We start from the raw sequence: 25,627 nt of genomic DNA, 5'->3' as shown, positions 1-25,627 counted from the left end.
ACTAGCCATGGTGTTATGTCACATATTAGGCATGACCTAATTAAGGAGCTGATTCCAGATACACGCCCAGGAGAAGAAAATGCATTTTATGTTGTCCCTTTCCCCTCTCTTCGCAAATATTCCTTTGGAAGCAATCCTATTTATTTGATGATTTTTCTCCATTGCTTAGAATGGCAACATTTTGGGAGGGAAATGCATGGAGAACAATATGCTGTTTTGTGAACCAACTTGTGTGTATATTCTGAGCCTACTTGAGATTATTGAAACACTTTTATTGGTATTTATTACTGAGCTGGTTCAAATAGAAAATAGCCAAATAGAAAATAGCTATATGAACTGTGATCTCTCTCTCTCTCTCTCTCTCGCTATAAACTTACTACACTTGCTTTTGGTACTAGTTTGTTCAAAGCAGCTAAGGTAGAAAACTAGAGTGCAGGTGTGGATTTCTCTGTCCAATTTTTTTTTAAATGTGCACACAGTGGCCTAGTTCCAGTGCAAAAGACATCCACTGGCAGATTTACTTTTGTCAGCAGAATTGGGAGGTGGGTAGTCTCCATGTTGCAGCCACCCAAAACCTGCTCTGGAGGATGGAATAGGAAAGGGATAGGAAGAAAGTTCCATTATGCTGGCACTGCTGCCTCAGTGCAATGTTGGATTTAGACTGAATCCATTCTAACATTTTCCATGATATTCTGACTTCCATTATTTGACCCCTCACCTGTAATCCGAAGTACATTCTAGATACACATTTGCCTTTGGAACTGCTCTTTCTGACAGTTAAATCATAAGACTTCAATGTGACAACAGTGTTTGTAGTGATATTTCTTAGGGTGAATGGCAAAATGATTTTGATTCTTTTACAATTGCATATTTGTAATCATATTTATTGTATGTAAGCCTTGTCATTTAAAAATATATTATATTTCTTTGCATCAAACTATAATTCTCATGTGTTGTACTTGATAGGGTTACAGAAGTAGAAAGATGTGTGAGAAGAAGAAAATGTATTAAGTTCTTGATGAATTTGTTATTTCACTGATAGTGTATTACTTGATGGTGCTGCATGAAACACTGAAATGAAAACTATGCACTTTTCTAATGTTTACTGGATTATTGAAAAGATTCACAAAAATTATTAACTTTCCACATTGAGATGCACCAAAGGAATGTATTAGCAGGAAAGTGCATGCAATCTTTACACACCCTATGGTTGAGGAGACAGGGATGTGTGTAATTCTGGTATTGGTTTTCATTTCTTGTCAGCTCTGGTGGTGGTACACACTGGGAGGTTAGTCTGTACTGATTGCTAACACAGATCACTTTTCTATTTCCTTCACTTGATTGCTGGCAAGTTTAACAAAGTATATGGCTCTACTCCCTTCCTGTCTTGGTAAGATAGCATCTGACATAATTCTGCTCTTACTGCATGCCTGCTTACTAAACGTACCCTGATCCTTCTTTAACATTATTTCACAACACACAAAGTCTTTTTAGTTCCAGCTGAGTTATAATTTTTATACATGTAGTATATATACTGCTCTGAATTAAAAACTTCTAGAGTGGTTGTATGCTACAGCTGCCAAACATTTTGAATTTAAACATTAACTTGCTGTAATGCTTATGGAATGTTGCCTATTGTGTTCTAGATATGCAAAACAACCAAAGTATAGTTATGAAATAGTTAGTCTTCTTGACTGAGTCTATCTTTTAAAAGACTCTCACTGTAGCTACAGTGCTTCTAACTGTAAGTAGAAATCATTCTGTTTGGAAAATAAATCATACAGGCCACACCCTTTATACATTGTGAGCTATAGATGATTTCTTCAGCTGCCTGGGTAAAACCTCACCACCACCCCTCCCAGCATGTTAATTGAAATAGGCAATAGGCTGCATTCTGTTTTCACCCTCTAGAACAGAGTTTTGCATGAGCTGCTTTACTAACTCTTCTCTCTTGCTGCAGTGCAACATGTCTAACTTTTGCTTCTGTCCCATTTCACTCATCTTGCAGGAACCAGGAGGGGTTGGGACCCATAGTTCATGATCGAAAATCTCAGACATTACCTGTTTCCCGTAACAGAACAGGGATGATGCATGCCAGATTACAGCAGCTGAGCAGCCTGGATAACTCTCTCACATTTAGCCACAGTAAGTTCCATGGCATCATAACAGCTGAAATCGCATCTAATACCACGACACCAGAGACAGGTTGAAACCCACACCAGAACATGTCATGGACTTTATTTTTCTAGGTCAAGTAACTTTGTGTGCTCACCGCTAAATAGTAATAAGAAGAGATGACACAATGTGGAAACATGGTCAAGTACAGCATTTTAATACAATATAATAAAATTGTTCTATAGCAATATTGGGCAGACTTCAAAATTGCACTTTAGCGTTCTGTTATAGTCATCCTGATTTTGTTGTTGTCTTTCAGCTGCCATTGGGGAACTATTTCACTGAAGTACATTTTCTCTAGAACCCTTTTTAAAAAGTTGAAATTTGCCTGGTTGATCATGTGACCATATTTTGGCATGATGTTTAAGAGAAAATACTTAGAATATTAATAAAAGAAAAATGTAAAGTCCATGATTTAATTTGGATGTGAAGACGCACCCAGTAATGAAGTGACTTTTTCTGTGTTTTCAGTGTGAGAAAAATATCAAGTTTACTTGGAATTTCTGTAGACAATGGTAAGACAATGAGGTTGAAGTCAGCTTCTGTTGAAATTGCTTCAAATGAATCTAGTAATTTAAAGTCATGTTTGGAAATGATTACGCTTGTCATCATTAATATCGCTTGACAAACCTATCAAGTTTCTGAACTTTCAGGTGTCAAAAATAGGAATACTGCTGAAATATACCATGCAGATCATAACTACTGTATATACTGGACTATAAGTTGATATCATGTATAAGTCAAGGGCAGGTTTTGGGGCCATAATTGTGATTTTGATATGACTCATGGATAAGTCGAGGATAAAGGACAAAGCAAAAGAAAACTGCCAAAGAACATACAAAATCCCAGCAGGCACAACTGTTTGTGCTAACCCTAAAGGTTGGATGGATGAGGAGGCAACTGAGATAAATGGTGGCTGTGCAATGTGTGGGGAAGGCGATGATATGTGGGCTGGGCTAAGACAACAGATGCCAAAAAAGATGAAAAGGCAAAGCAAAGAAAATGGTCACTGTTAGTAGTGATTATATCTTTTAACTTTAAAGTGATAACTTTGCCTGGTTTTAACCTAGAAAAGCTGACAAACATACACAGATGTCTTATATAAATCCTTCAAAGCCCAATCCTTCTTGGTGCTCCTTTGAGTGGAAGCACCAAAGAACTTCCACCAATGCCATTTTCTCACCTAGGCATTCAAAAAGATCAGAAGTGACACTGCAGAGAGTAGATGTGTTTGTTGCTTCTATTAGGTGTTCTGAGGACAGACTAAGCTCTCACCTTTCGCCACTTTACTCAGAGATGCAGATAGTTCCTTTTTTTGGGGGTAAGAGTCAAAGTACAGTACCTACATTGACTCATGGATAAGTTGACCCATGCTTTTGGGGTCAGTTTTTTTGACTAAAATTTCTAGACTTATACACAAGTATATACAGTGATATCGATGATCATTTCATGTGTGTCTCTATATGGTAAAACTCAGCTTAGTATATATTAGTTTAGCATAATTGTGTTCAGCATAACATTATTGCTAAATAGTTCACCAAGTAAAGCACTACTTATTTGAAGCTTTACATCTAGGGATGGGGTTTTACCTGGCGTCCTTTTCATTTCAACTCCAGTGCTTTCTTTGCTCCCATAGAAACTAAAGAGCCAGTTAGTTTCTATGGAAGAAGGAAAATACTCTGTGAGGCTAATGACACACATGGCTTAATTCCTCATACCAACCAGTTGAGGGAGGATCTCAAAATTCTAAATTGTTGTAACTGTCACCTTCAGTTTTGATTTCCTGCCTTGCCAACCAGTCAGACAGTTTCCCTCCCTCATCTTAAATAGCCAATTAGTAGCAGAAATTTAAAAGTTATAATGGCATCAGAATTAGGAAATAAGAAAAGAAAACAAACTGCTTACTTGCAGGCTTGGGTTAGAGGAAGCTTCAGAATATGACTATTTGCCATGTGAAAAACAAAGATGTCGAGTGGAAATTGGCTCTGGCATGTCTTAAACCTCCAAGCCTGCAAGCAGTTTGTGGGGAGCAATAGTGTAATACTGATAAAAGATGTATTCAGCCTGGCAAGCAACAAGTATCCGAGTCTGGATCAGAGTTGCTATTAAAATGACTCTGGCACGTCTCAAACCTCCAAGAAAGCAAATACACAGTTTGCGGAGAGAAATTGTGTAATACTGATAAAAGATTTAAGCATTAAGCCTAGTGAGCGACAAGTATCCTAATATAGATAGGAGTTGCTATTGAAGAAAATATTTCTCTCATCTAGTAAGAGTGATGTTGAAATCTTTGGGGGGGGGGGAACAGAAGTGGAATGGAGCATTAAGGTAAAAAAGACTAAGGCTGAAAACAGACGGCCCTAAAGGGTGCTGGATTGGGGCTGCCGCAACTGCACACTGCAGTCCAAATCCGGTGTTTTTTCAGCCCCAAAAGGAGCAGCAAAAAGCCGCCCTTGCCGCCTCTCCAACACTTTTTCTCCATTTCTTCAGCACAGTGTGTGTAAATGCTGCACTGCAGGAGCATTCCCAAGCCGCCTGCCATCTGGGCGGGTGGATGGCGTGACACTGCTTTGGGGGCAGAGTCGGGGCGGACAGTGGGCAGTCGCCACGCCCCCACTCCACCCTGACACCGGCCCTTTTGGCTGGTCTGTACAGCCCCTAAGAATCAGGTAACAGTCAAACCAAAAGCCTTCCTTAATGAGCCCATTAAAATTGGCACAAGCAATGTAGAGAACAAAATTGCAGAGATAACTTCGGGTTATCTTTTTGAAACCAGAAAAGCCTAACACAAAAAGAAGGTGGATCCGAACAAAGGAAATGGCCAATCAGAGCTTAGTACAGATCAACAGGGGTCTGTGATGGACATTGTGACTGAATCTATTCATATGAAGAAGCAAATTGCAAGCACAAACAGAGACGCTCCTGAAAGCAATGCAGCATTCTAAAATATTTGGTGTGTGTTATGGGAGACTGATCAAACATGGAGCATCAAATTAAATCCCCAACACAGCAAACTTCAGTGCAACCTTGTGGATGTAGTAACAATTCTGAAAACATTGATAATTCAGAAACTTTAAAGATTTAATTAGAGAAGAAGTACAGGTAGAAAATAGTTTGTTTAAAAGACAACAAAATTCAGTTCTCTTTTGTGGTCCCTCTGAATCACACAATTGGGTATTCTTGCACTTGTCCAGAGCATATTTGGGATCTTTTGGGATCGCTAGGCAGCTCCACCCACCTCTTAGTGCACCCTTAGCCATTCCTGGTCATTACTTCAGTTCCTTTTCGTTCACCACATTTGCAGAATTCAAGGAACTTTGTCCGTGTATTTTTCTTCATTTGACTTGGTTTTTTCTCTTTTAAGCTTACGGTTTATAATTTAGATTGGCAATTTCTTTATGGCAATGACTTGGTTCTCCCCACAGACTATCCTTTTTGGACATTCTCTTAAATTCAGACTATTTTTTGCTGTGCTGATCTTGAACTGTTAGATGTCGATTCTGTGGAAAATGGCAACCATTTTGATCTCGTTCAAGAAGTGTAACAACTGTGGAGGTAAACTCCCAGGCCATGATGGTCACTCCCATTACCTCTTTTGTCTGGGAGAGGGACACAGTATTAGTACATGTGTCCGTTGTGAGGCTTTTACACCCCAGGCACATAAAAGCAGGAGTCGGGGCTCAACTTTGGTTCAAATTAATCAAGTCAAAAGCAGGTGAGACTTATAAAAGATCAGAGGAGTGATAGAGTCAAAGCAAAATTTTAAGGAAAATGGAAACAGAACAAACAAACAAAAAAGCATTTAGAGACTATGAAGGAGTTCTACAATAGGTCAGCATATCATGAGGAAGTGCCACCATAGAATTTGGCCACAATTCTTTTTTATCTTTGCCTTGTACTAGCACTTTATTCAGAGCCTTTTCACCAAACAGCAGTTTACTTGAGAATGGCATGCTAGCTTAATTTTCTCTAGCCTTAAAATCAACCTCCCAATGTTTCAGTCATAACAACCACCGTCCTACTACTACTGATGATTTGGAGGTTCTTATTTGGAAGAAGAATTGGAAGTTATGGAATCATGTCAAGAACACTCAGAAAAGGATTTGGAAAGGAGAGTACTAAGTAAAGGGTTTTTGAATATAGAGCAGTTAAAAGGTTTGTAAAAGGTATTACTTGCCTTAAATCTACTGACTACAGAAGAATATGTGTAAGGAAATTTGGTTTAGCAGAGAATAACAGAACAGCTGGCAATGGTCTTACAGCAAATGCCATCTTGATGTGCAACTTCTTGCTCCTGCAATGTTCAAAAAATATTGAAACAAGAATGAGAAAATCCATTAGGTGTCAGTCTGAACAAAGAATGTTAAGCAAGTTAGATAAACTGCTACAATATATTATATATCTCTGCTTATTCAGCCAGGGCAGCAGCAGTAGGACAGCGGTTGCTATGGCTGAAACATTGGGAGGTTGATTTTAAGGGTAGAGCAAATTTAGCTAGCATGCTATTCTCAAGTAAGCTGCTATTTGGTGAAAAGGCTCTGAATAAAGTGTTAGTAGAAGGCAAAGATAAAAAAGATGTGTTGTCAACTAATCAAAGGAAGAAATTTGACAGGAGAAATTACAGGAATGACTCTTACTCCTTTTGTGGAGGGAAAAGTTATTAGAAATGAAAAGACTTCAGCTCTTATAGACCTCAGTGAAACAAATCAAGATTTCAGTTCAAAAAATCAAAATCAGCAGCACTTTAGAAAAAATGCAATTCAATCCAACAGGATTGGAAAACCAATGAGCCCAGAATGCAGGAGAGTCCTGCATTTCAAATGCAGTGGTCAACATTTCTAGTTCAATACACTGCCATTTGGCCTAGCATTGGCTACAAGAGTTTTCACCAAAGTATTGGTACTAATCATAGTGCATCTGAGGCGACTAGTGTAGCTTTTCCATCCTTTAGCTGACATCTTAGCGAAAACAAAAGGTCAAATAAAAGTGGTTAGATCTCAAGACAGCACTTTTCCATCTGGAGAATCTTGTATTTTTAGTGAATTACAAAAAGAGTCAACTGATTCCAATAAAGAACATAACACACATGAAATATAGTAAAACTCAAAGAAGCACCAAATCTCCCACTCTTGCTATTTCAGCAGCAGTATCTGTAAGATTTCCTCAGGTAGGGTGAGGGAGTATCACTGTTTCCTTCAAAAGGACTCTCTGCCCAGACAGTAGTACATTCTTGCTATAGTCTGTCCAGGCAGAGCATCTTGTAAAAGGAAGTGCCGACATCCCCATACTCTCCCGCCACAGTTGCTCTTTGAGATTTTTCTGCAGTACTGGGGAGAGTGCAGGGGAAGTCAGTCCTTCTTTTAGCACCTTCTCTACTCTCCACCTTGATGAAGAAATCCCCTAAAGCCTCCACCACCATTCCCTTCTTCCAGCAGGAAAAAGGGATATTGATCATATTGATCCATGTACTACCATCTACCATACTGATCTGTGTATAAGTCTATCCAAGTTTTTCTGGGTCAATTTTTTGGCATAAATTTCTCAACATACACAATAGTTTCCTGAAAAATAGCTGCTAGGGCACAACATGACAAAAAAGAAAATAAATGTAAATGTGAAAAAAGAGGTGACATGCCAATTTTCCCCTCTCCCCATCCCAAAATGACACCATCTCAAGATAATGAAATCAAGGCCAAAACAGACAGCCCTGAAGTGGTGGCTTGATACCGCACCTTTGATCGCTGGATTGGGGCCATGGCAACCACATGCTGCAGTCCAGTTTTGGCTTTTTGCTGGCCCAGAAAGAAGCAGCAGTAAGCTGCTCTTTTTTGAGCTGGAAAAAAGCCACTTTTCCGCCACTGCTGCAGCTTTGTGGTGCTCCTGCAGCATGCAACGTATAAACGACATGCTGGAGAGCTACAAAGCTGTCCGCCGTCTGGTCAAGTGGGTGGCTTCACGTTGGCTTCCTGCCAGCTTGGGAGCGGGTGTCATCTAAATGACATGCCCCCAAGCTGCCAGGAAGCCGCTACAAAGGGGCTGTCTGTTTCGCTCCTAAGAGGGGCTGGAACTCTTATTTCCACATTTGGAACACCCTTTTTAGCAGTGCTGAAAGAAAGCACTGAATGGGGCCTGTACTTTGTTGTGAAGACGAATAAATGTTCCTTTTTGATCAGTTTTTGGTGTGTATCTGCCTGGCATTCCCTGAAGACTTATAAAAATGGGTGGGGGCCACATGTGGCCATCAGAAGAAGCTGTCTGATGCCTTCCTGTATGAGTCTCTGCTCTGGACTTGCTGCCTTCCAGTCAGCAGTTATGTCCTAGAATGGTAACTCACTTGGAAGCACAGTGGCTGGTTACCTTTGAAGGTGGGTAATTCATAATTTTACACACTTAGTAAAAAAAGTATGCTTTTTAAAAATACATCTTTTTAAGAGTTAAGTATGAATATAGTTTTTAAAAACTTCACTTCATCTGTCCAGAGTTTGGGAAATGCTGTCCTAGATAACATGAACATTTCTCATAATATTTAATTATATCCTGTGGTCATTAGAGATGTAAGTTTATCTCACCTGTGTCTAAAGCACAACTGAGGACACCAGAAATAATATGTTGTTATTTCCTTTAGGTGTTCTCAACCTTTAGGGTATGGAAAATAAGTACCGTATGTACTCGTGCACAAGTCAACCTCATGTATAAGTCAAGGAAAGGTTTTGGTGCCAAAATGTTGGATTTTGATATGACCCATAGATAAGTCGAGGGTCCAATTTAGGGGCATATAACAAAAGATGTAAATGAAAAGCCCCCCTCCCCATTCATGCACTCTCCCTTTGCAAATCCAACCAGCTTTTCCCTCCTTCTTGGGAAGGCAGGGATAGCACGCACACACACACACACACCTGCCCTTTGCAGAACCAACCAGCGTTTTCCTCCTCCTTGGGAAGGCATGGATAGCATTCATACACACTCACAAACACACACACCCTTTGCAAAACAAACCAGCTATTTCTTCCTCCTTGGGAAGGCAGGAACACTCACACACACTTCTTGGCTGAGCAGGAGCTCCCATGGTAAGGAAAATGAGGTGCTGGGTGGCACTTTTTTCTGTATTACTGCATTGACTTGTGTACAGTAGGTCCTCCTTATACGCGGATTTGCCATGTGCGGATTTAAGCATACGCGCAGGGCAAATCCGGGGATTTTGTCCCCAATGCGCGCGCCGCCATTGGGGACAAGTTCCCTCCCTCCCCTCTCCTCCCCCCAACTCTTTCCTTCCTTCCCTCCCTCCCTCCCTCCCTCCCTCCCTCCTTACTTACCTGTTCGTCGCCGGGGGGCCCCGTCGCTGCTGCCGCCGCCGCCACCACCACCACCTCAGCCAGAGCCGGGGGGAAGGCCGGGTGGGGGTTTTGGAGGCCAAGAAGCCTCCAGCCTGCCACCCGGCCCTTCTGTGGCAGCGGAGGCAGCGGCAGCAGAGCACCAGCGCCAGAGGCCTCTTCGGCCCCCACTCCGCCGCCGCCACCGCCAGCACCTCTCTGCAAGGGCCGGGGGGTGGGCTGGAGGCCTCTTGGTCTCCAGTCCGCCACTCGGCCCCTGCATCGAGGTGCAGGCGCCGGCGGAGTGGGGGCCGAAGAGGCCCCAGGCGCTCGGCCTCCTCCTCCTCGCCGCGGCACCGCCACGGCTGACTGGGGAAAGGCCGGGCGCCGCTCCTGGAGGACTCCAGGAGCAGAGCCCGGCCTTTCCCCTGGCTGTAGCCGCGGAGGGAAGGCCTCTGGCGCTGGAGGACCAGCGCCAGAGGCCTCCCCTCCGTCGCCACGGCTGACGGGAGAAAGGCCGGGTGCCGCTCCTGGAGTCCTCCAGGAGCAGCGCCCGGCCTTTCCCCCGTCAGCCGTGGCGGCGCCGCGGCGAGGAGGAAGAGGAGGAGGCCGAGCGCCTGGGGCCTCTTCGGCCCCCACTCCGCCGGTGCCTGCACCTCGATGCAGGGGCCGAGTGGCGGACTGGAGACCAAGAGGCCTCCAGCCCACCCCCCGGCCCTTGCAGAGAGGTGCTGGCGGTGGCGGCGGCGGAGTGGGGGCTGAAGAGGCCTCTGGCGCTGGTGCTCCGCCGCCGCCGCCGCCACAGAAGGGCCGGGTGGCAGGCTGGAGGCTTCTTGGCCTCCAAAACCCCCACCCGGCCTTCCCCCCGGCTCCGGCTGAGATGGTGGTGGCGGCGGCGGCAGCAGCGACGGGGCCCCCTGGCGACGAAAAGGTAAGTAAGGAAGGAGGGAGGGAGGGAGGGAGGGAAGGAAAGAGTTGGGGGGAGGAGAGGGGAGGGAGGGAACTTGTCCCCAATGGCGGCGCGCGTGCACGCGCACCGCCATTGGGGACAACGGGACTTGAGCATACGCGGAATTTGGTATACGCGGGGGGGTCCGGAACGGATCCCCCGCGTATACCAAGGACGCACTGTATAAGTCAACCCATGATTCTTTGGTCAATTTTTTGCATAAATTATTCGACTTATAGATGAGTATATACAATAGTCATTATGTAATCAGAACGTACACACACATGTTATACATATGATCTATTTTAATAGTTTTCTTTAAGGTCGATCTGCAATTATAGCAGATTAGCATTATTTGTGTTAAAAAGATGTACGTTGTAGAAGTATGTAGGATGTTCAGCATAAAAGCTATTCCAAATTTCCATAGGTTATGGTCATTCAGAAGCAGATGTCCTTCACCAATCTTTGCTTGAAGCCAATATTGCCACTGAAGTTTGCCTTACAATTCTGGACACCTTATCTTTATTTACAATGGCATTTAAGGTATGTTTTTAGATGTGCATAGCTAAGTACATTGGTTTTGTTCTTATATGTACAAAGATAATGTCTCATGTAGATGTCACTTGCCCTAGAGAATCCCTTTACACTGAAGTTGACTTAATGGCAAATAGCAAACAACAGCAAGAAAAGAGCTTCTTCGCTGATTTTACCAACATTTGGATTGCTGTGTTATGTGTGATACTTTAACCCTGCTTCACTCCAAATAATCAGGAAAACTCTGTACTGTACCTCTCTGAATTGCAACCAATGCTCTTAGCAATTAATACAGTAATCAAAACTAATAGCCAGAGTTTGGAATGTTAGGTTAATGGTTGGTAGGTTAGTGGTTGGAGGCAAGCATGTCTGGCAATGGTCAGGTTGAGAAAGACTATCCTAAAGCACTAGAGCTCATCTTCAACCTCTTCAGTTCAGTTTGTTATACTTCTACATCTACCTTTTTTTTTCCATTCCACTCAACCACTCTTCAAACATTTTACTTGTTAAAGGTTAATGAGAAGGAATTTATTCAGCTAGAGAATACTGATCCATTGCAAGTAAAGCAGTAAGTGGGCAGCTACAGAGATCAGTCACTGACTCAAGGGTGGAGAATTCTTAATCAGAAATAGTTTGTGGGCCTCTGAGACTATGCAGTACATTTTTCTCCATAACTGATTTTTTCTACTTCCCCCAGTCCCCATAAAGAGGCATGGTCTACAGAGATCTGTAGTAGAGATGCTACAGCTACTTGTCTGTTTCCAGGCACAATTTCTCAATAGGAAAAGGCTTTTTTATTCTAATATGCTTTTGAGAACTGCATGTTTTTAAAGAAAGGGATTTTACAAGGTTGCTATACTACAGTTTTTTATGGGTTTTTCGGGCTATGTGACCATGTTCTAACAGAGTTTCTTCCTGATGTTTCGCTAGCAGATGCCAGCGAACGTCAGGAAGAAACTCTGCTAGAACATGGACACATAGCCTGAAAAACCCACAAAAAACTATGGATGCCGTCCATGAAAGCTTTCGACTTGCTATATTACTTTCATTTGTAGTTTCCTTTTTTTATGAATTGCCTTTAATTATATGTTTTAAATTGTTTTTACAGTTACTATTTAATTAATTTAATTTAATTATTTTTGATCTTTTATATGGTTTAACAGTATTGTATTTCTAATTTGTAAGCCACCTTGAGACCTGTTTTGGGGGGAAAGGCATGGTATAAATGAAGTTAATAGCAACAATGACATTTTCAGTGTCATCAAACTGCTTTTAAACTATTTAGGGCTGGTGAGCAAAGCAGCTATCCTAAGAAACCAAGTCCAGACATCCCTGTGACACAAAAAAGCAACTGTACTATCTGTGAGATTTAGGGACAAATTATATCTAGGACAGTTTAATACAATTCTCTTAACAATTATACCCATAAGATATTTTTCTTAAAAAAACATAAATATATATTTATAGGGTGGATATAAACCTTAGTTATATATTTTATTAACTAATTGTTTTTGAAATCTACTAGGAGAGAACTGCCATCTGGCAATATTACTATATGCTAGGACAGGGGTAGGCAACCTGCGGCCCGCGGGCCGGATGCGGCCCGGCGAGGCCTTGGGACCGGTCCCAGCCCGGTCCTGCCGCCGATTGCTGCCGGGGCCTTTGGGGGGCAATTGTCTATAGAAGCCTCAGAAATATGCATTTATATTAACATTTTTTTAAAAATCAGCAAATTTTTTCTCATGTCCTCCATTTTTTAAAAAAAGTGTCTTACATTTGAAAATTTTGTCCTACATTTGTCCTGGTTTATTTATATATTTATTTTTTTAAAAAAAAAATCATTTAATTATTTATTTTTTGGCTTCGGCCCCCCAGTTGTCTGAGGGACAACAACCCGGCCCTCAGCTCAAAAAGGTTGCCTACCCCTGTGCTAGGATGTTGTGTTTACAGATAGCTTCCAACAGAGCATCTTGAAAGCAGATCTATAATATAGCAATGAACTTTGGGAACCTGAATATAATTCATTTTGCAATGATATGTATACATTTTTCTCAATTTTAAGAATCAGCTCCTGGCAGATCATGGGCATAATCCTCTGATGAAAAAGGTATTTGATGTGTACCTTTGCTTTCTTCAAAAAAATCAGTCAGAGACAGCATTAAAAAATGTCTTCAATGCTTTAAGATCATTCATTTTTAAGGTGAGTCACCTTAAATTCTTATTTCCTTTAATGTGCGTTAATCTGTTTAATGTTCTCATAATGTTCTCTCATTCTTATAACTAGCCATACTGGATCATTCTGGAACACTAAGATCTGTAAGGGAAAGCTTTCACTTGATCTTAATGACCATCACAGGCTCACTTGGTGAAATCACAAGAGCCTCCTCAGTGGCTGCTTTCACTGTGGAACTCCCTTCCATGGGAGGCTAGGCTGGAACCCTCCCTTCTTTACAACCAAAAATTAAAACAATTAAAAATCCCCACATTAAACACTATAAAATCATTTAAAAGCCATACAAAAGTTAAAACAAAACACACATCTGAATAAAAACGTTCCCTGCTTACCCATTAAAAGCCTGCTTAAACAGAAATGCTTTGTTGACCAACCATGAAATAATAAGACCAGACACAATCAGAATTGGGTTAAACAAGGGCTTTTTTAAAAAACTTATAAACGACTTAAACTGTTTAAGGTGTGGGAATAAGCAAACTGACCAAACAAAGGCGGTGGGGGGGGGGGCAACCTAGTGTGGGTCCAGCTGAGGCCCAGATGTCAGCCTCAGACACTTCCCCAGCTATCCCCTGCAAGAAACACCAGACCCTGAAGGCAATTCAAAGGGATTGGTTGCTACCTCAGCCAGTCATATTTGGAAGGCCACACTCGAGGTGCTCCCTCCCAAGTCCTGTGACTTTGTAAGAGAGAATCAATCCAAGATCAGCCCCAAGGGCAATCTCCTTCCACCATCACCCTGTCATATGCCCCCTGGAAGCAGTTCCAAAGACCAACCCTCCATCACAATGGGGTGCCAAGGTGTACACCAATCTAATATCTTCTCCTTCCACTACCTGCCAAAGGAAACATTTATTGACACCACTGCAAGCAAGTCAATAGTCCTAGTCCTGACAGGGAACAGTATGGGGTAGGCGAAAAACCCCAGATAAAAGGGAGGGGGGAATCCTACCTGGCCCCAAAGCAGCCAGCTCACACTGTACTGCGGGCAGGTTGCTGAAATTGCCAAAGATTGTGCATGAAAAAGGGCAATAGGCTTAAATAGCATTTCTAATGCCTCCATCTAGTGGTCCCATTTGGCTAAGTGGCTCACCGTCTGGTCTCCATTCACAGGGGTTGATAAAGAGGCCCCCACCCTTGCAGCAGCTTTGCTGTATAATTCAGGGACTGATTTTGTTTAAACAGACTTTTAATTTTTGTTTGTTTGTTTAAACAGGCTTTTAGTGTTTTTGTTTAAGCAGGCTTTTAATAGCTGAACAGGGAAAGGTTTTATAAAGATGTGTTTTATACTTGTTTTAACTTTTGTATGGATTTTAAATTATTTCATAGTGTTCAATATGGGAACTTTTAATTGTTTTAAATTTTTATTGTAACATTTTAAAATTTGCTTTTAAAAAGCTGCCTTGGGTCCCACTGTGGGAGAAAGGTAACATATCAATCAAATAAATAAGTCAGTCCAGTGACCGATTTTGTCCAGCATCCTGTTCAGACAGTAGCCAACGAGTTACCTATGTGAAGCCCACAGGCTGGACATGAGTGCAAGAGCACCGCATTTGCTGGGGTTAGATGTGGTTCCTCTTCTTCTCCCATCCACCTGTCCCTTTAACTAGCTCCCTGCCCCTTTCCTGGTGGGATAGCTGTCTTTCCAAGGCAGCTATCCCACTGGGAAAAGGGTGAGGAGGATCTTTTCTGCCCCTTTCCTGGTGGGTGGCTGCCTTGGGAAGGCAGCTATTCTCACCAGGAAAGGGGCGGGGCTGGCACATGCATCCTTCCTGGCTTCTCCTTCCTGGGCTTTTTCCTCCAAAGGGGAAAAGCCCAGAAGGGAGGAAGAGGAGAAATGCGTGCAGGCTGCCTTGACCTCACAAATAATCAAAATCGCAAGTGTCAAAGCCGCAAATGTGGAGGGCCAACTGTATTGATATGAAAGTGGTTTGATAACCACCTTGATTAGTAGGCTATGATGGCCGTACTCACTATGAATTTGTTTATGTCTCTTGTAAATCCATCTACTTTTCAGCCAACACTTGTGGTAAAAAATTGCACAGTTGTGTTCTCTGTTTCCTTTTATCTGTTCAGAATCTCCCACCATTATGAGAAAGGGAGGGAAGTATCTTCTTATGCATCTTTTACACAGGATGCATCACTTTATAGACATAGAGGTGAAACAGACTGCTCCTTTGCTTCGCCTTCCGGGCAGCACGGAAGTGCAGCATTTATACACTGCATGCTCCCAAGCCACCTGGAAGCTGCCCACCCATTTACACAAGGGCCGGCTTCAAGACACTCTGATGGCATGGTGTGCCTTAAAGCTGGCTTCCAGATGTAGCGGAGCGAAAAACCTGGGGTTTTGCTGCTCCTTTTTCAGCTGTCAAAATGGCAGATTGGGGCTGCAGCGTGTGGTTGCCGTGGCCCCAATCTGGCTTCAGAAGGGTCGGCTTGAAGCTGCCCCTTTGGGGTAGTCTGTTTCACCCCAAACTCAACTTGTTCTATACTAACAATCCCAAGCATACAACTTTTTGTCGTAGTGAAAGTGTTGCAGCTCCTTGATCATTTACGTTGTTTTCTATGCAGTCTGGGTAACCCTAGATAAATCACACTTCAGACTCAGAACACCCTGTGATTTAGGGACACTGTAAGTTGGAAATGACTTCAGTGCACACATAAGCGTGTAATAAGTATTGTGTACCTGTTTTACAATGATGACAAGAGTTCTTAAATACACTGAGTCATCTTTTCTTCTTTTATGTTTAAACAGCTCTATTTCCCCTTTGTTATGGATTCTTTCTAATTGCATTAAAAGCTCTGCATGTAATTGCAATAAAAGACATTTTTGTTTAAAATATGTACATTGCAATAAATTTTTTTAAAACTTTATTAATGTATTTAAAAAACAAACCACAACAAACATATTGAACATTTAAAAACATACAAATGACAAAAAATGTGGAAAACAAAACAGACAATCAATAAAAACGTGACTTCCAAGTTCTTATTCTGATATCTAACGTCTATAGTCTGACTTTGTACTATAACTTTGATTCTCAGTAGCTCTCCTGATTGTATTTTATATTACTTTAAAAAATAAAGCCTTCTTAAATTCGTAATCTTCATTAATTAATTAATAATAAATGTTGTTTGTATAAAAAAATCTCCTGCCAAAATTGTAATGTCAAATAAATTTTCTCTGCTTGCCAGCTACATTGATTGTTCAATACTCACAATAGCTCTGTGATCCTGTCAATGTCACCTACTTTCACACATTTTAAGCAAAAGAGAAGTGAAATATATTTAGTGTCTATTATATGCTGCTTTTAACAAGTTGATCGTTCACAATTTACCTGCCTGTATTCATTCCATTAACAGCCCTGGGGTTGATTTCATTTTTTTGTTCATCCCATGTTTGTAACAGTTGACCTAGAAGTGATTTCTGCTCTATGTGATGACCCTATAATTTTTTTTCTGTGTGCATGGAAACACACTTAGCAATACAGAAAATGAATTTGATTTGAAATAATATATTTTACTTCACTGGTTTTATGTAATCATATTACCCTACCTTTTAAAAGAATTTAGTCTTAACGCTATTAATATTTTTTGTGTCTTTTACAGTTTCCCTCTACATTTTATGAAGGAAGAGCTGATATGTGTTCTGCATTGTGCTATGAAATTTTGAAGTGCTGCAATTCCAAACTGAGTTCAATTCGAACAGAAGCTTCACAACTCCTTTATTTCTTGATGAAGAATAATTTTGATTACACAGGAAAGAGATCATTTGTAAGAACACACCTACAGGTCAGTGCATTTTTTTATTTGTTTCATGGATTTTAGAAAATTCATAATTACTCTTTCTTCTATCTTAACTACCATTTCTTCTTATAGGTTCCACTGGGTACTCTCCAGTTTTTGTCTTTTTCTCCTTTATGCTATCCTATCTTAAATACAGGATTGTGTAGTTAATAGGCTTAAGTTAAATAGTGGATTAATCTCCTTCTGCAGAGAGCCTCATAGGGAGCATTCTATAGTGTTCTAAATAATTTTGGTGGTAGCCCCGCCCAACTCTGCCAGTGCTATATAATGGGCTCCCACTGAAGCCCGCCAGTTCCTTTTTTTCCACAGCTGCCTTGTCAGGAACAGCATTCATGTGCTTGTACTGGAAGATACCTTCTAAAGATCAATTGTTGGTGTGGGCCTTGAGCCACGCTAGCACTTGGGGCTTTCTCGATTTATTTTAAGAAGTATGTCGAATGCGGCACTAACATTTCAAACTGAGATGGGCATTTGAGATGCTTTCAGTGTTTGGGTGAAGGCCATATTGTTGCCTTGTGCATGCATTGTACTTCATTTACACCACAGGCCAGCACAACAGAGAGAACTGCTTGAAAACTCCCTTGTATGAACAGGCCTTCAAACCGCAAGCACCTGTGTATCGTAAACAGCCTTCAGCATCTACAGTCAAAGCAAGTACTTGATAGCATTCTTCGGCACTGAAGAAGTCTGCGCAGGGAAAATGCAGCTTCAGTTCAGACATGATTCAGTTCCTCCAAATGGAAGACCTCAAATACTTTGGTTGAGACTTTATGTACTCCAGCTAAGAAGACCAGAGGCAGTTCTGTAGACAAGTCTTTGCACTGCTGTTTGACCCCAGGAAGGTCTATCAATGTCTAGACTGCCTTAAACAGAAGAAGAAGAGATCAAAGAAGCACTCCTCACCCCGACTTTCTTCTTTGTATTTGGGTGATGTAGATAGGGTTATAGCTGAACCATTTATTCCACTCAGCAAAGTTGCCTTAGAGGTAGTTTTTCATTAGGCCTTGGTGTCTCCCTTGCTGGATTCTCTGAAATGGTGTACAGTTGTGGCTGAGACTATGTCAGTGTGTGTATGGATATACAACACTATTATTAAGCCAGAATCTGGCAGATGGCTGAGGCAACATCTGAAAGAGTTGCACCATGAAGTGTCATTGTCACACCTCTTGGAAGACATGCCCAGGATGATTCAGCAGGCCTGATGCAAAGGATAATTTCAGGCACCTGTGTGGGGACATCATGCAATAGACAGTGTGTATAAATATGTGCATAACCTACGGACAGTGTGAGTTATTACTGAGTTGTGAATGGTTGGTTGTTACGTATAGAGTGCTGCACATACTTAGTAGTAAAGTTCTGCAAATAGAATTGGTGATGCTTGAGTATTTCTTTAGCGCCTGGTGCAGTTGTAGATGCTAGCAGCACTGCAGAGTCCAGCAGAGAAGGTCCATGAGTGGAGTATGCAGCTCTGACAGATTACAGTTGTCCCTCCATCTGTGTGGCCTTGGAATTTGCACCTTTGCTTATGTGTAAATGGCAAATGGAAGGGGGACATAAAGGGTTGCACACCCGCGGTCATGTGCTGCCATTCAAGCCTATGTGGCTTGAATGTCGTCAAGTTTCCATTTTCATGGGAGGGAGGTCCAGAACGGATCCCCTGCAAAAACGGAGGGCCGACTGCATTTGCATCTAGGACAGGAGGTCAGACAATCATGTTTCGAAAAGAGAAATTCAAAATTCTTCTGTTGTCAGAGTTACAACTTCTCCTTCTCCAGTTCCTATCTCAGTTCAGTTGGATTAGGCACAACATGGTCAAGAGAAACTTCTCCCAGCAATCCCATCTTCTCATCGACACCTTTCCAATTCACAATTTTTCTCCAGTTCAGATACTGATTGAGCTTCTTTATAATTGGAGTAGATAGCACCATTGGTCCCGTCCATAGCACATTCATAGCTGCTATATTCATAGCCGGTGATATCATGGCTATTATTGGAACAGGTCCTTTTCTTGGGAATCCTGTTATTCTGATGCCAGCTTTTCTGCTGGTGACAGCTGTTCTGGGCACTGTACTTGTCACTATAGGAATAAGGCCTCCTTAACACTGGAGCTGGCTATGTTTAGCCTGGAGAAGAGAAAGTTAAGCAGTGATATGATAACCCTGTTTAAATATTTGAAGGCATGTCATATTGAGGATGGAGCAAGCTTGTTTTCTGCAGCTCCAGAGAATAGGACCCAGAGCAGTGGATTCAAATTACGGGAGACAAGATTCCATCTAACTACAGTGCGCCAGTGCCATACGCGGGCGCACTATAGGCAGCTTCCTGCTTATGTGGAAGCCCCATAATAATATAAGCAATGGTGCGTGTGCCGCACCGTTGCCGCATGCATACACCCTATTGCTTCCCGTGGGGTGCAAGCATATGCAGATTTTCCCCGACGTGGGGGATCCAGAACGGATCCCCTGCGTAAGGGGAGGACCTTAGGAAGAACTTCCTGACGGTAAGAACTGTTTGACAGTGGAACATGCTCCCCCAGAGTTGGGTGGAGGTGAGGTGGAGTCTCCATCTTTGGAGGTTTTTAAACAGATGCTAGATGACTACCTGTTGAGAGAGCTTTCATTGTGTATTCCTGCATGAGAGGGATTGGACTGTGTATGGTCCTTCTGGTCTCTTTCATCTCTATTATTCTAATGTATCTTTCGAGATAAAAAAGGCACCTTTCAGACTGTATGCATTCAGCTGTCCTCGCTTCCATTCAACAAGTTCACACATCAGCTGATGGAATCTCTCCTAAACAAAGTTCATCTTGAGACCAGACTGTGTCTCAGCCGATCAGCCCATGACACCTCTTCTGCTGTGAAAGGGATATCCATTACTTCTACCATGGTTGCTTTTGCTAGTCAGACCAACCATCTTTCCACAATGTCTGGGACTTCAGGGTCCGGATCTCATTCGGATTTGGTGGCCATATCCACCAGGAGTTGCCTCCAGTGGAGCTAGGCACAATGCACTTTTCCTCCCTAATTATATTAAGGTGTTTCTGGATCAGATGCTCCACATGGCCAAATCTTTGGATATCAAGGTCCAGCAACTTGAGTTCAAAATTGGGTTTTACAACAGATTCCGTCTCAAGCAACCACTCCTGCAACCCTACCAATCAGTATATCTTACTAGTCATTCAGAAGTCTTAGATGACACTGTTATTTATTCCATTCACTTCCAGCAAGTTAGAGACTCTCTTCAAAGTTGATAATTTGGCCATTCCCCCTCTGAGACATCTTCCAAACTCTAACCCGATCATTGTCAATGCTGCCCAATCCAGAGCTTCATGACGCCTGCCCTCTATGCCTGCAGATAAAGAGGGCAAGAAGATATGGGGAGAGTATTTTACTCTGTGGCTGCTGTAGTCTCCAAGAGCTCCAACTGCTTAGTTTGCATGGGAGCTTACGATCAACTCCTTTGGGAGAAGATGACTACATTTCTTAACGAACTCAGAGAGATAAAAACCGTAAAGTGGCTTCACTTCTTCAGTTGGAAGCGCACAAGCTGGCGGGTCATCAGATCATGATTGCTCAACACATCACTGACTGTTGGGGCAAGGCTATGGCTGGTGTGGTTGCTCTCCGTCACTGCACATGACTAATTATCAGGCCTTTCTGACCAGGCTAGATCAGTAAGTGAGAACCTCTCATTTGGCAACGTTGGCCTGTTTAATTCAAAGACTGACTCCCAGCAGGAATACACTCACAAGAAGCAATACACTGTGAGAAAGTTTGGTTTCAACCCACCTTGTGTCTTCTTCAAAGTTTCAGTACAGTGCTCCCAAGTACATGAAGTACTCAAAACAAATTTACAGCCCATTAAGATCATGGTTTTTGATGCAGTTACCAACTGTCTACATCTCTAGCTCAGAAGTCCTCTATTTCAGGCCTGAAAATTAAGCCCAGGCATCTGAGGAGAAAGGCCAATGAAGCCCCCAAATGCCAACTTTGACTTTCTGTTGAGCGATGGCTCAGTAGCCATATCTCTAAACCTGGAGCCTTTGCCCACTAATCCACCAATCCCTCTGTCCCCAAAACTTCTCTTCTTCCCATTTTGAATCTGAAGTAATTCACTGGATTTGTGAAGTACTTGAGGTTCAGAGTAGAGACAGCACAGACACTAAAAGAAAACTTAAAGATTGAGGATCTAATAGTATCAATAGATCATGTTAGGAGGTTTTCAAGGAGTGCAAAATTACAACATATCCAACTGTACATAGTTTCTTTACATGGGATTTCAATGTAGTATTAATAGTATCAATAGTAATACTGTAGTATTAAAGCCTGTTTGACATCATCCAGTGAGATCTATGGCTGCCAGAGCTACCTGTGCTGTATTTACTTTGTTACAAGACAAAGCTGGTTGGAAAGACCCTACAGGCATACATTTGGATAGGCATAAATCAGCACAGGCTTCTTTTGGCAGAATAATGTTTCAGGTGGTAGTAACATAAAAATTATAGTCTCACACAGAGTTAGGGGCTTGAGTATATCCCAATTGTGATGGATTGTTCCTCTGTGCCATCCCAAGAATGAGAGGCTAGACTTACTGTGAATAGCCTTTCTGGGAGGAGCAAGCCACATTCGCATGCGGAACAAAAGAGAATATAAATTTAAATATTTTGATTTTAAGTCAGGGCTAGATAATTTAACTGATGAAAGTGGGAAACGAAGTCCCAACAGTGATAACTGAAAAAGAATGTAGACTCCTGTCTAGTCGGGCTGGCACATGGGGATTGCCCCAATCATGGTGGATTGCTCCACCTGTCATCTCAATTTCTCAGTCACAAATCATTTTCTCGTGGAAATGAACACTGTCCCTGTCAGTCTGATCTCTGAGGGGAGGAATCCTAGCTTGTAGATTAAGTCAAATACATTCAGGAAAGCAGGATCGTATTCTGTTTCCATTTCTACGTTTCTTTTTGCATTGTGGATTTCATTTGGAAACCCAACTTAATTTTTTTACCCTCCCCCATTCTTCACTTCTGATAATTTATCTGATGAGTAAGATTAAGCACACACGGGCAATGTGATGCAGCCTGTACACAGCCTACATAGCACGTAAAAAAACAATTTCAGATACCAACGGCATCATTTTTAAAATTAATAGTTTTGTGTAAACTACACTATTAACTTAATTAAATCATTCTGAATATATTAGGTGTCAATTGAATATATAACATTTTTATGATGCAGAATATATTTAAAAGTTCATGTCTAATTTTAATGTATACTGAACTGAAGTCTTGAGATAATATTCAAATATCTGAATTTTATGTTTTCTGGTTTTTTACAAGGTTATTATTTCAGTGAGTCAGTTGATTGCAGATGTTGTTGGAATTGGAGGAACCAGATTTCAGCAGTCTCTGTCCATCATAAATAACTGTGCCAACAGTGACAGGCTTACTAAGGTTTGTAGTAGCATTTTGTGTGATAAAAACAATTATTTCCATGGCAGTTTTCCTCTAGGATGTTTCTCTCCCAGATCTCTTTAAAGCTGCAACATGGTCACAGCTGTCTGCATTTATATGGCATTACAGTGGGCCCTTGGTATCCACTGGGGTTTGATTCCATCACACACACATGCACACACACACACACCATGGATTCCAAAATCTAGGTGGTCAAGTCCCATTAAATACAATGGCATAGTAAAATTATGTCTTGTAAATGAAATGGCAAAATCAAAGTTTGCTTTTTGGAATTTATATTAAAAAAAAAATTTCAAGCCATGGATGGTTGAATCCCTTGTTCAGTTTCTGCATAGGTCATTCACCAAGACAATCAAAGCTACCTCTGTGCAAGTAGGAGCCACAGTTATATGCACGTATGGCTTTTCCTCATGGGCCAGTGTGTAAAAGACTACTGACCATTCAAAACAGCTCCTTTAGCAAGCTTTTTTCAGATGCAGTTTTCACAGAGAGTAATAAGGATTTTTTGCTCCCCACATTGCCATGGAGTACATCTTCAGATAGGCTATAGCCAATATTTAGTCAGACTCTGAGTTTTCTACCAATGTCTCTCTCTTACTCATTTTGCTGCTGCCATTTCCTTGGCGAACCAGGGGGCTGATTTGATTCTACATTGAGATTGGACAGTCAGGAGCACTAGTGTCAACTGCCTTGGACATGCAAGAGTCAATGAGGGCTTTGACTGAATTGCCTGCCTAGGCAACAGGAAAGTCCCCAAGAGCCATCAAGAAACGATCCAGATCCATCAGCCTTCTGGGGCAGACCTTCCTAATCCAGTCCCGACCATGGCAGAAATTCTCAGTCCCAGCCAGTCTAGACCCATCAAGACAATAGAACTGTATATGGTTCCTCCACTGCCAGATTACCATTTCCCTACCCAGCAAAGAAAAGGTTCAGAATGTGCCCAGCAACTAGTTACCACTTGGGACCAACTCATGGTTGTCTTGGTAAACATGAAGTCTTGAGCTACTCCTAACAGGACAGCCACAGCATGGGTGTTGGAAGTTCCCCAGCACAAGAAGCTGACTGGACTCCAATAGCAACTTTGATGCAACTCTGACACTATCTCTCAGGAAAGTGGATTATTGATCAGATGGATAGGTGGTAAACCATCAGAATCCCTAAACTGCCCTGCCTACCCATCTTAAGACAATTAAACCCAAATGGATCATGTCGGGGATCCCTATTGTCCACTGCAGTTCCACCTCCCATTCCCCAGGTCTTGCTTGCTCTTGTACAGGAAACCATGGTTGGCAAAGCTGATTAGCTCTCATCCAACCAAGTTTCTGTGATAAATGCCAGGCTGGCATGGTTGTTCAAGGTCAAGTCTTAAGTGGCAGTTGTATTACCATTTATCAATTTGGCATCAAGCAGCAATTTTATTCATCCCAGGGAGACTCTTTTTGAGGCTATTGAGGTTATTTGAGCTGGGGGATGGTTTGAGGGCAGTTGACACCCTTTTGCTTCCTTTCCCCCAAGTCTACCTTTTCTGTATCTCTCTTTGCCCTGTACAACTATGAGGGTTGTTCTCTCCCTGCATTTCAAAATATACCATTGCATGACGATATCTGTAAAATGGAACTTTGTAGCCTCTTGTTGAGGCACTAATTTAAAAATTCCTTGTATAGTAAAGTAAGATAAAGGCTCATTGGAAATTACTTTTTTGTTACAACTGCTTTGCTTAAAAAGGAACAATGTTAATACTAATAAATATGAATTATTCTGAACAATAGTTCACAAACTTAGGCCTGGTACAGATGGATGGGAGGCGCTGTAACCAGGCCGAAACTAGGGTTCAGGAGTGTGCAGTGGTGCCTCCAGTCCACACAGGGGTTGCCATGATGGCGCAGCGTCTGCACATTGCAGACAGGAAGTGGCATCATGGCATTGCCCTTTCCTGTTTGCGCCGCTGCCAAAAAGAAGCAACTCTAGGCAGCTTCTTTTTGGCAGTGCGTTGGTGTTGCACCATGAGGCTGCTGCAGCACCGACTCGGGGCAAAGACAGGCGGCATGGAGCTCCATGCCGCCTGTCTTTCAAGCCCCTTAGTTCCTGTTTTGTGCTGCTTGCTTATTCCTAGAAGACTGTTTTGAGCAGCAGGCTTTTCACTGGACATGTGAAGTTTAGTTCTCACTGAGTTTTGTGTACTTTGTGCTTATTTTATATACTGTCTTGTTTTTCCGCACTCTAGCACACTACATTCCCTTCTGATGTAAAGGATTTGACCAAACGTATCCGTACGGTCCTAATGGCTACAGCACAAATGAAAGAGCATGAAAATGATCCAGAAATGCTTGTGGATCTTCAGTACAGTTTAGCAAAGTCTTATGCCAGCACACCTGAACTCAGAAAGACATGGTTGGATAGCATGGCAAGAATTCATGTTAAAAATGGAGATCTTTCTGAGGTAAACAAAGAAAAAAAAACTTGTTTGCAAGTGCTTTTGTGTGTGTATGGTACCTTGTTATACCATGCATTCACACGAAGCCAAAAAATGCCAATGGTAAATCTCACAATGTGTATGTATGAGTCTTTGATTTGCCTGTCAACTTATGGAGACACCATGAATTTCATAAGGTTTTCTTAGGCAAGAAATACTCAGAGCTGGTTTTGCCACTTCATTCCTCAGAAATATAGCTTACAGCACCTGGTTGCCAGTGTCCCATACAAATACAAACCAGGGGTGACTCTGCTTAGCTTCCAGGATCAGATGGGATCTGGTGCCTTTGGGGTGTTTAGGCCACTGTGTCTAGATAAAATTATGGGGAGGAAATTATGCTTTGCCATGGCCTGTTTCCTTTGTCAACAATCAACTGTTAATTGAATTCTGGGGTAGTAATTTTTTTTGGGGGGGAGGATACTTTTACTTACAATTTGCTTCCTGTTTAGATATCTTCTAGCATTAAGCTGAAACTATCTTATCATGGGTTCTGAAAGAAATCTTTCCATGTTGCAGGCAAAAATCAAATAACTTATCTGTTTTCCTGTTCCACACCCTTTTCTTCTTCCTCTTCCTTGCCATTAGTGTCCTTGGTACCATTTGCTCACACTGCTGATCAATCTACAGGAGTTTAATGAAGTTACTGTGTTATTGCTCATTTTATGACATCATA

General features: G+C 42.0%; 1 protein-coding gene across 13 annotated transcripts in view; it reads left to right on the top strand.

The window, feature by feature from the left end:
- Positions 1-25,627, top strand: part of LOC149319174 (dedicator of cytokinesis protein 9) — a 194,806-nt gene that overhangs the window by 139,503 nt on the left and 29,676 nt on the right. For 7 of the 13 annotated variants that reach the window (XM_089511205.1, XM_089511197.1, XM_089511196.1 and 4 more), the window contains 6 exons: positions 2,009-2,145; positions 10,862-10,977; positions 13,031-13,168; positions 16,808-16,990; positions 22,344-22,457; positions 24,706-24,921. In XM_089511205.1, the coding sequence (XP_089367331.1) occupies positions 2,009-2,145; positions 10,862-10,977; positions 13,031-13,168; positions 16,808-16,990; positions 22,344-22,457; positions 24,706-24,921 (904 nt within the window). Of the gene's footprint in view, positions 1-2,008; positions 2,146-2,646; positions 2,691-10,861; positions 10,978-13,030; positions 13,169-16,807; positions 16,991-22,343; positions 22,458-24,705; positions 24,922-25,627 lie in introns of all 13 variants that reach the window. The other 6 variants (XM_089511207.1, XM_089511206.1, XM_089511202.1 and 3 more) reach the window with 2 other exon arrangements.

Source organism: Sceloporus occidentalis, unplaced genomic scaffold (genome assembly GCF_023333645.1).
Source record: "Sceloporus occidentalis isolate IW3139 unplaced genomic scaffold, rSceOcc1.0.p SCAF_2, whole genome shotgun sequence".
In the NCBI taxonomy this organism is placed as follows: Eukaryota; Metazoa; Chordata; class Lepidosauria; order Squamata; family Phrynosomatidae; genus Sceloporus; species Sceloporus occidentalis.
Note: the sequence above shows the minus strand (reverse complement) of the source record. Positions and strands in the feature narration are given on the sequence as shown.